The sequence below is a fragment of the Phaseolus vulgaris genome, chromosome 2, assembly GCF_000499845.2.
Source record: "Phaseolus vulgaris cultivar G19833 chromosome 2, P. vulgaris v2.0, whole genome shotgun sequence".
NCBI classification, from domain to species: Eukaryota; Viridiplantae; Streptophyta; class Magnoliopsida; order Fabales; family Fabaceae; genus Phaseolus; species Phaseolus vulgaris.
Genome location: NC_023758.2, coordinates 42,189,737 through 42,201,404, shown reverse-complemented (window position 1 = coordinate 42,201,404; position 11,668 = coordinate 42,189,737). Strand labels below are relative to the sequence as shown.

Below are 11,668 nucleotides of genomic sequence, written 5' to 3'. Positions count from 1 at the left end.
ATAATAAATTTATTCACTTAATTTTTTTATTATTACATACATATCATCAATTAATAACTTAATTTTTATTTATAATTTTTTAAACCATTTAGTTAATATTTTCTTTTATAAAATATCCAAACAATTTTATTTAATTTTTATTATTATTTATTTTGATATTTTTTAACAAACAAAAAATACCAACATTTAATTTGGTAGCAACATTATAACTTATTATAATTTTTTCATCCGAATTTTATTATCAAATATATGTACAAATGTATTATGGTTTATTCTTCACAATTCAAATTTACTATAAAAATATAAAAAAAAAATAATGTTACAATTTTACATTTATTTTACCCATAATATTTACTTACATCAAAATACTTATAAAATATTTTATTTCATTCTTTTTATAATTATATTTCTTCATAATTTTTTATATATTTAATTTTTAATTTTCAAAATTCAAAATTTCTTTTATTTCAATTTTATAAATATTTATATTCACTACTATTTTATAAATATTTAAAAGTAAAAATAGTGTTATCCGAGAAAACAAGTTCGGTATTAGATAAAAAAATAAAAATAAAAAGGTGTAGATGAAGAAATAAAAGTAAAAGTAGTGTTATTTTAAAAAAAATCTAAACATGAAATAAAATATCATTTTGTCCTTATTTTTTCCTCCAATTCTTTTTTGTAGATTTTTTTAGTAAAAACTCAATTTTGTGTGTACTAACAAAGTTACAAAAATAGACATGTTTTTTTTTATAAGTTGATTTTACCTTTTTTATATATATATAAATATAAAGTAGAGTTCACAATCCATTTTGTTATTTTTATGTATAAATCGATTTTTTCATATATAAATAGAGTCATATCCATTTTGTTGTTTTTCTTTGGTAAATCATTTTTTTTTGGTTTTTAGTTTATTAAAATCTGTTACGAATTAGTTTTTTTTATATGGTTTTTAGTTATCTAATTTTAAAATAGGTTGGAGTTAATGTTTTTTAAATACACATTAATATTCTTAAAATATTTTAACTCATTCCAATAAAAAAATGTTTCCCCCATAAGTTTTTAGCATTTTTTAGAACGAGATAATTAAATAATTAACTTGAAAATTATAGCTAATTAATGTATCCAATTACCCATCATTATTTTTGAAAAAAAAGGGACGACTTATTAACTCCTTTTTATAATTAATTACTTTTGACTAAAAATGGTTAACTTCTTAACTCTTGTTATTATCATTTTAATATTTTGAAATGTTTTTTTGTTTCATGGTCAATATATTTCGTTATGTTAAATTAATTTTAACGACGTTTAAATGTTGATAATGTAACATAATAAATTCTAGATTTTCTAGGTGTAAATTGTGAATCTTTTTAATATTCACAATAAATTCCATATTGTGTGATAGTTATAATAGGAATGAGCCGTCTAATTAAATTGTAAATGATAAAAAAGTTATCTCATCAAATATTACTCCCTCACATAATTTCTATCTAAATGCAATTAATACCAATTTTTAAAAAATACACTGTTTTTAAATAAAATTGGAAATTAAAACCTCTCAAAATACTGAAAATATAATAAACAAAGGAGAAAAATCTATTAAAAATTATACATAAATGACATAGAGAAAACTTAGAGGATAGTCTTGTAATTTACTCGTATTATAATCATTATGAAACCATTGCTATCCGTGGAAGTACTTGGCGGGAAAATTGTGACGATTTCAATTTAATTTAATTTTGGGTTTGAGTTTGTGATCTTTCTCTCGTATTGAAACCTTGAACTCTTGAGAAGAAGAAGAAGATGGCGGCGTCGAATTACGAATACCCAAGGCTCCAGCGGCCGGAAATAGTCGCAATCTTAGGGCAGTTCGAGATCGCGAATGTGACGGAGCAGGAACTCGCGAAACCCAACCCTGACTTGATCTCCGACCTCTACACCCGCATCCTCTTCCATCTTGGCGTTCTCCTCGAGTCTCTCTCTATTCTCTCTTCGCGTCTTCTTCATCGCTACATTCCTCACTCACCTTTTTCCTCTCTTCCTTTTCCGCAGGGAAGACATCGAGCAACTCGACTTCGACGCCCTAGAGCATCTTGAAAACCCTGATTTCCACGTTGAATCCGTTCGCGCCGTCAAACTCTTCAGCAGGATCAAGGAGGTTCTCACCGACATCGAGTGCCCTCGCAAGTTCACCTTCGCCGATTTCCTCCTGCCGGATCCTCACCGGACTGACATCTTCCTCGGCGCTCTTCTCAATTTCTTCCTTGACAGGTCAGTCTCTTAGCTTCCTCGCTCGATTAAGAGAAATTCTAATTGTCGTTGTCGTTTTGTGCATCCCAGGGACACAAGAATGAACACGGTGTCGGAGATCGTGAACGAATTTAACGCTCTGGAGGTGCAGCAAGCGGAGTTGGAGAACGAGATGCTGCAGGTCTGTGTTGGATATCATCTCATCTCAATTTCAAATTCTTTTGAACTGAATGAGTGGTTTTGTGGCAGTTGAAAGGGGAGATTGCGGAATGCAATGAGGCGAGGGAGCGAGAGATGCCTCTTGCTCAGGAGGTAGAGGCGAAAGTTAACGAGCTGAAACAATCGGTTGGGGCGCTGAACAGAAACCAGAGTTCGTTGAGGAGTACTTGGAGGAAGTTGAAGGATAGGACTGGGGAAATGGATGAGAAGGTCAGTCATTGTTTACCATCTAATGCTCTGGGGCTGTAATTGAAGCTTAGTTGTTGAATCTTATATGTCCTTATCTTGGTGATTTTGGATGGTGTGTTAAAGAAATAACGGCAGAGGAGTAAAAGGATTGAAACAATTTGCATAAACTTGCAGAGCTGAATCTTTGGATTATGTAGTTTGTAAATGTATTATGAGTGCAATTTGTGGAAAATGTTGGTTTTGAGGTGCTTTTTCTCTGCTTTTAAAAATCTGCAATTAACGCTTTAAACGGACTAGTTATGTTTAGTTGGATACAAGTGTCTCTTCATTTGTGTAGAGTGTAGACATTGGACATGGCTTTGGTTTAATTAGTTGAGGCTATGTAGGTCTTGTGCTTGTGCATATTACATTGTGATCTGACTGTTTAAACATTGTTTTCAGTTTGGTGTTGAAGTTCCTCCCTTGGTCTGCTTACTTCAACCCCCATTTCTCCTGAAAGTTTGACTACTTGGTGCATAGATTATATTAATACTTATCCTATTTTCCTTTTTCGTAGCCCAGATTTCTAATGCTGAATTTACATTGGTACAAAATGTTCAAGAAAATGCAAATCTACGTTCAAGAATTGCCCAATCACCTGATAAAGTACAGGTATTTTTTTTATTTGGTTCACTCCAGTAATTAGTAGCATGGATATCCAAATTCATTCATTTTTTTATTTTGTTCTTCTATTCCAAGTATAATCAAAATTAATTGGTTTTAATTGTGTTCTTGGCTACAACATCGTGGCATACATAGCATTTCTCCAACCAATTTGCTTGTATGAATATTATATTGGCGATTATTTGACTACCTTACCTTCGTGTTGGTTCCTCACTCCACAGTTGATCATCTTCCAGTTTTGGAGAACATTTTCAGTTTTAAACTGTTGTCCTTTTCCTGCAATTTGTAGTGGATTTTTACTAATGCGTGAAAAGATTCTATTGTAATGCTTGGTTTAGATGTTTTTGCTCTTTGAGAGAGTTCTGGATTTTTACTCTGCCAGTACTGATGTAAATTTACTACTCTGACTTGCCATGAAGAGAGCTTTAGAGGAAAAGAAATTAGCTCGAGAGGAGGCAAGGAATGCTGAAAAATTAGCAATGCAAGCTTTTCACGAGAAGACTGCCCTTGTTGAAGTTTTTTCCAAGGTATTTTTATCGCAGACCGGATCTTTTCTTATTCCCTCATCATCTGCACTTTAGGTCACAGTAAATTAATCTTTTATTATTACACTTGTATGCAAACTTTACATGTGAATAGAGCTCTTGTTGAACTTGTGAAGTTTATTTCCCAGAGTTTTTGTTGCATACTAGGTCTATTCTTAGCGCCCCTTCATCCGCATTTGACTATCATGATTCATGACAGTAAATTTCTATTTTAATTTACTTATGGAGTTGTGTGTTTTGAACAGTGTAGAGAAAAGTTTGAAATTTGAGTTGAAAGGACAGTACAAGCCGGGAAGGAGAGGAAATTTTGTTTATAAATTTCAACTTTTCTTTAGCATTTCCTCTTACTTTCCTTCTAACCAAACTAGAAAAAATATTTTGTTATATGTATTTTTTTTTCTTCTCTATTTCCTTTCCTTCCAACCAAACATACTTGAAATTTATTCCAGAATGCAATTGCAACACAATTTTAATTTTGTGAAGCCTTGACCTATTGAGTTATGACTGAACTGAGTAGTCAATTAGTTGGTGCCATTGCTGAAACGTCCCTTGCATTGTGACTAGAAAATCAAACGGCATCATGGATTGACAGATGAAATTTGCCATGGATATTGTTCAATCTTTAATATCTATAATACTTACATAATTTCAGAAGGCAAACTACAATGTAAAGAGCTGTAACACACGGACCAATTCACGATGATTTGTTGCTTGAATGTTGATCACTTTATCGTGAATCATTTTTTGTAGGTGTACAAGAAAATGTCAAAACACTACAAGCTGATGCAGGATATACAAGAACAGGTAAACATACTCTGATCAGTTGACTTCTGCTCTGGCATTTGTCATAATGACTGAAAATCTGCTGGGGGCAAGAAGTGTTTTCTTTAACGGAGCTTAAATTGGAGTGCTTAGAGATATGAGATTTATTATGGACTTCTCCACATTCCTTCAAAGATTATTACGATGCAAAACCTTGTTTGATGTCAGTTTTGTCTTCTATAGGTAAATTCTGGTAAAGCTATTGAAAAGGATCTTAAAACGTTGAAAGCTAAACTTAGCGATGAAGAAATGTTAGAGAAGTCACTTGAGGCCAGACTGGTTGAAAGACAAAGTAAAGGTACCTTCTAGTGCAAACAATGCTATGTTTCTACTTATGGATTGATGGCTTAACCGTTTTAGCACGAGTGATGATAACATTTACGAAACACAATCTACAAAAACTGCTGCTCACAAGTAATCTGGCTTGATTTTTGTTCAATAGTTTTGTTTTCCTTCTTCTCTCTCTTTTAAATAGCATTTGCTGGCTGAAAAGCAGCACAACTGTACGTCACATTACTTTTAGCGATTTTTGTCGAAAACTTTCATGCTATGTAAACTGTTCCTTAAGGTTGCATTTTTTTTGTTGTGTTTTATCTTCAACTTTTTCGACTTGTTTTCCCTTCCCCAGTTGAGCAGATGGAAGAATTAATGAAGCAGACGGAGAAAGAGTGCAATATTATGCGGGAAGAAGCAACTAAATATTTAAGCAGTACAAAATCAGAGGTGGAATCTAAGTGCTCTACTACAGAAACAAGGCAGAGAAATGTGGAGGCTGTGCTATCTGAGGTTGCATTTTTTAAGTTTCAGGATAAATGGATATAATTGATGAAAGATTAAGTATTTATTTCTTATCTGCTATGGACAGGCGGATGCCATAAATAGTAAAATTGCATCAGTAAAAGAATCTGCAGCAGTTGAAGTGGAGCGGTTAGGCCGCAAATGTGAAGAGTTAGTTGAAGCGGTAGGCCATTTTTTATATTTTGGACATCTGTGTGATCTAATCACCATGTTTGGCTTAAAAATCTTCAAATTGCATCCATGCTTCTTGCACTGAACAAAATTTTTAGAAGTTTCTTAAGTTGGTCCATACAGTTACATCTTTCACGTGAACTCTAGTTTTATTTTACTGTTTAATTTTTGTGATGTGATTAGCTTGATTCCATGCTCCTGGCACTGCCGTGTCTGTTCTAAATCTTGCATGATGATCTTTGTTTCGCTTATTGTTATAGTGAATGAGAAATAATTGGACTATCGCGTTTTGGATTTTTGCAGTTTCACAAGTATGCAAATCCAATTGCAGATGTGATTGAATCTGGGCAAAAAAGACTCAAGGCCACTCAAGGAGGTGGATCTGACATTTCAGTTTCGGTTTAGCGATCTAACACTTCCTTACTCTGCATAGTTGAGTACATGTTATCATAAAAAATCCTTTAGAATTTTTTTAATGGTTATGCCTTAGTCACATCACCATCTTGCTGCAGAATAGTGGCTAAAATCCCCACCTCATGCTTCTTCCACACTTAGTTCAATAGTTGATTGAATGTCTTGTTCCCTTCCCTGAGATGGTTTGCTCTAGCCTCTAGGTCATTATGCCTCTGGTTGAATGAATATTTCCTATTCATAATGTATTATTCTTTTTTATCTTGCTTCAATCTATTTAATATATTTATTAATCATCTAATGTTCATCCGTTTCTTCATCTTGCTTTGTTGTATTTAATTTAACTAGTTTTTTTGGCTTGTGCGATAAACAGGGTACAAGTTTATTTGTCATAGCTAAAATTTATGACAAGTAAACTTTTTTAAATATGTAAGTTAAGGGTGGCAAAAAAATCCAAATTACAAAATCCAATCCATATGTATCCATATCCATATTAGTTTTAACCCATTTAAATGGATTTATTCCAAATCCATATTTTTGAATTTTAAATCCAATCCATTTAATTGGATATGGATTAGATATAGATTTGATACATTTTTGGATTATCCAAATTGCATTTGGGATGAATTTTGACTTGGCCTGATCCAAGTTATGCCAAGACAATCCAATCCAGTCGATGTCGAGTTGAGTGGGCCCGGGCAGATGTTTAACCGAGCAGTCCCGGGCCCATATTGAGCTGAGTGGGCTCGAGCTGATTTCTAGCCGAGCGCGCCTGGTTCGTTGTCGAGCCGAGCGCGCCTGGTTCGTTGTCGAGCCGAGCATTCCTAAGTCGATGTCGAGCCGAGCAAACCTGAGCTGATGTCGAGTCGCTGAGACTGAGTCGATGTTGAATCGAACGGGCCATGGCAATGTCGAGCTGAGCAAGCTCGGGTCGATGTCAAGTCGAACGGGTCCGGGCCAATGCTGAGTCTCCTTAGGCTGGGCTGATGTTGAGTGGAGCGAGCTTGGGCCAATGTCGAATCTCCCGGGGACAAGCCGATGTCGAGTGGAGCGAGTCGAGCCAATGTCGAGTCTCCCGGGGTCGAGCTGATGTGAGTGGAGCGGGCCTAGGTCAATGTCGAGTCGATTGGAACCGAGCCAAAGTCGAGTCGAGTGGACTCGAGCCAATGTTGATTCTCTCGGGCCTGAGTTGATGTCGAGCCGAACGGGCCCAACCCAATGTCGAGCTGAGTAAGCTCGGGTTGATGTTGAGCCGAATGGGCCCGAGTTGATTTTGAGTTGATTGGGCTCTGGCCAATGTCAAGTCGATCGAGCTTGAGCCATTGTCGAGTCTCTCGGGCTCGGCTCGGTGTTAAGTCGAATGGGCCCGGGTCGATGTCGAGTGGAGCGGGCCCGAGTCGATGTCAAGTTGATTGGGCCCTGGTCGATGTCGAGCCAAACAGGCTCGAATTGATGTCGAGTCTCTCGAGCCCGGGCCAATGTCGAGTCGAGCCGGCCTGAGCTAATGTCGAGTCTCCCGGGCTCGGGCTAATGTCGAGTGGAGCATACCTGCGTTTATGTCGAGTCGATTGGGCCCTGGCCAATGTTGAGCTGAGCGGGCCAAGGACGATGTCAAGTCGAATTGGCCCGAGTCGATTTTGAGTTGTTGGGCCCAGTCCATTGACGAGTCGTCCAAGCCCAGACTGATGCCGAATCATCTGGGCCCGGACTGATGTCGAATCGTTCGGGCCCAAACCCATTTTGAGTCGTTTGGGCTTGGAACGATGTCGAGTTGTCTAGGTTCGGGCTGATGTCGAGTGGAGCGGGCTCGGGTCGATGTTGAGTCGATTGGGCTCAGGCTAATATCGAGTGGATTAGGCCTGGGTCGATATTGAATCATCTAGGCTCGAGCCATTGTCGATTCTTCTGGGCCCATGCCGATGTTGAGTCGTTTGGGCCTGGGCTGATGTGGATTCGATTGGGCCCAGATCGATGTTGAGTCGAGCCGGTCTAAGACAATGTTGAGTCTCTTGGGCCTGGGTCGATGTCGAGCTAAGCAAGCCCGGGTTGATGTTGAGTGGAGCAGGCCTAGGTCTATGTCAAGTCAATTGGGCCCTGGCTAATGTCGAGCCGAGCGGGCCTGGGTCGATGTCAAGTCGAGCAGGCCCGAGTCAATGTCGAGTCGTTCGGGCTCGAGTTGATGTTGAGTGCAGCGGGCTCAGGTCGATGGCGAGTCGATTGGGCCCTTGCTAATGTCGAGCGGGTCCGAGTCGTTGTCAAGCTGAGCGGGCCTGTGCCGATGTCTAGTTGAATGGGCTTGTGTTGATGTCGAATCATCCAGGCACGAGCCATTTTCGAGTCGTCCGGGTTTAGGCCAATTTCGAGTCGTCTGGACTCGAGCCGATGTCGGGTGGAGCGGGCCTGGGCCGATGTTGAATCATCCAGGCCTAGACCATTATCGAGGCGTATGGGCTTGGGTTGATGTCGATTCAATTGGGCTTAGGTCGACCGAGCCATTGTCGAGTTGAACGATTTTGGGTCGATGTCAAGTTGAGCGGGCATAGGTCTATGTCGAGTTGATTGGGCCCTGGCCATTGTTGAGGGCAGTTTCGCAAAGACAAAACTATTCCTATATAAACTGTACATTTTTTTTTGTATTCCGGATTATGAAATCTTGTAAATTTTCGGATTGGCGCTTCCGTTAAATTTTTGGATTGGTGCATTCGGTAATCTCCCATATTGATGCTTTCGGTAGTACATGAATAATAGTGTTAATCCAAAATAAAAATATGCAAAACATCCATAATTGAAAAAACCATTATGGATCCATCAATCCATAATTCAAAATATGCATTCCGGATTCAGAAATCCATAATTGAAAAAAATCATTTCGGATCCACCAATCCGTAATAAAAATTAGGCTTCCAGATTCAACAATCTGGAAATCAATAATTTATGCAAACTTTGCTTCCGTAACACCCCCTCATCCGGAATGCAACATGATTTACTTCCGGATTGATGAATCCATAGCACACTCCCAAATCCTGAAATTGTGGGGGTGCAGGAAGAAAAAGGTAGGGCTGCAGGAAGAAACTGCCATTGTTGAGTCGTTCGAGCCCGGACTGATGTCGAGTCGTCCGGGCTCGAGTCGATGTCGAGTGGAGCGGGCCTGAGTCGATGTCGAGTCGATTGGGCCCTGGCTAATGTTGAGCTGAGCAGGCTCGGTCCGATGTCAAGTCGAGCAGACCTGGGCCAATGTTGAGTCGAATGGACTCGGGCCGATGTCTAGTCGTATGGGCCCGGGCCGATGTCTAGTCGTATGGGCTCGAGCCGATGTTGAGTCAGTTGATGTCGAGTCGTCCGAGCTCGAGCCGTTGTCGAATTGGGTCTAAGCCGACTCAACCGAGTTGGTCCGCGTTCAGGTTGAGTCGGCTTAGGCCCGATTCGAACCAAGTTAGTCTGTGTCCATATCAAAATGGATTTCATGTAATTGACAAAGTGAATTTAATCTAATTAACATAATGGATTGAATCTAGATTTAATCCATTTTAAATGAATTTAAAAAAATCCATTTAAATTTGATCTAGTTAAAATGGATATGAATTTTAAATCCAATCCATTTATTTAGATTTGGATCTAGATTGGATTTTGAAAAATCCATTCCATGACCACCCTAATATTAGTATGTAGATTTGGAACTGGATTTGAGGGATGGAGAAAAGAGATTCATGTGTGAATTAAAGGAGAACAATTTAAAAATTAAAGATAAATAAGTGAAAACTTTGTAATTAGTTTGATTGATCAATTAAAGTTGTTTTTTAATAGATTAATATGTAAAATAACTATATTGCTTTTGCGTTAAAAATAAATTTAAACTTAATATTGAGAAAAATTTTATATCTAAGTAATCGTTGTAAAAATATACTTTTAAAAGTTAAATTGAAAATAACATAAGATTATAATACAAAATCTGTAAAATAATGGATAACAAAAATTAAATTTCAAATAATAAATTTAAATAAGTGTCACATTTAACTACATAATTATAATTTAAAATATAAAGTTATAAGAATATAACATACAAACAAGAGTTAAATTATAATCATTAAAATAAAAAAAGTAAAAAAACAAAAATAACATATTCCCTTATTAAAAGGAGTCATATGAAAGCTTTTATATAAAAAATAGGAGTCATGATTAAATCTTTATTATAGACTATCAATTATTTGTTGTATTGTGTCAAAATATTTTGTTTATGATTAAATTGTTTAATCTTTCCTACAACTCTTTAACACTACTTGAATTTCATAATCAATATTCGGTGGGTCTTGATTGTAAATATATTGTTTATGATCTTGGTCGATCTACCAACATCCTAAATAAGAATGTCGTATGAAGGAGACAATTCATTGTTCTTGCTTTTTATCATGTATTTCATAATATGATAAGACTAATTAATCAAAATGTATTTTTATAGTCCTTAATATGAAAATATCTTCATGCAATAACTATGTAAAATTTGTTGCTTGAAGACTCAAGATATGCACATAGAAGTATTGTAACGATTTGTCATTAATATTCAAATTACATACATCTATTCAATAACTATGCAAAATTATTGGCTCGGAGACTTAAAATATGCACATACAAGTAATGCAATCATCCATCATTAATATTCAAACCATGTACATCTATGACATTTCAACCTTGCATCTCTAGTCTCCTCATGAAACTGAATGTCACGTCACGATCGTAATGCATCTCTTCAAGAATGTTTGGAAATGATAACTTTTTTCTTGATACATCATATTAGCCATAATAAATCATTTTGCAATTTTGCTTTTGATCTTTCTCTTGTTAACCTCACTATACAAATGACCAACTTTCATCACTTTTAAATTTGTGGAAAAAAATATCTTTCATAATAAGGAGTTGACTGAGAGACAAAACATTTTAACTCTTAAAATATTACATAATGATGACAATATGTATATAAATGATCGAAGTATGAAAAATCCATTAATTTTAAAGGAAGAACTATCCATGTGTAAACCCTTAACATATTCAATAATTTGACCATGCTTACTAAATAATCATGATTGATTTAAAACCTCATCAACTACCAGTAGCTTAATACGAGGAATTTCATAAGATCTTACACGAGTTTTACTTTTCATAGAAAAAGACACCACTACTAAATTTTAAAATATAAAAGACATTATTGATAAAAGTCATGGTAGTTGAATATACAACGACAACATTGTAAAAAAACACAACCATAATTGATTACTAACCTCAACCTAATTGATTATGCTTCAATCCATATATCCTTTACACATGTCAACCATGCAATCATAAATCAAAACACATTTCGACCATGTCTATATAAAAGCATGTTGACAATTAAAAGGAATATGTGAACTTATTTGTTTTTAGTGTTAAAATTATATGTGAACATAATTGATTTCTTAAAAAAAACGCATTCTTAGTCCAACCAAACCATCATGAAACACCATCAAGAAAGAAAACAACAAATCTCAAAGCAAGAAAAGGAAGTGAGCATACTCTGAGTAAGTAAGCTAGGAAGAAGGAAGCAATGTCCAAAGGAAAAACATAAATTC

General features: G+C 36.2%; 1 protein-coding gene across 1 annotated transcript; it reads left to right on the top strand.

Annotated features, from left to right (window-relative positions):
- Positions 1-1,705: 1,705 nt before the first annotated feature.
- LOC137812253 (kinetochore protein NUF2 homolog) lies at positions 1,706-6,364 on the top strand. Its single transcript, XM_068614176.1, has 11 exons — positions 1,706-1,973; positions 2,053-2,271; positions 2,341-2,431; positions 2,500-2,679; positions 3,220-3,309; positions 3,741-3,848; positions 4,617-4,670; positions 4,872-4,986; positions 5,317-5,474; positions 5,554-5,649; positions 5,961-6,364. The coding sequence occupies exons 1-11, from the start codon at positions 1,804-1,806 to the stop codon at positions 6,060-6,062; spliced, it is 1,383 nt and encodes a 460-aa protein (XP_068470277.1). The 5' UTR covers positions 1,706-1,803; the 3' UTR covers positions 6,063-6,364.
- Positions 6,365-11,668: the final 5,304 nt, after the last annotated feature.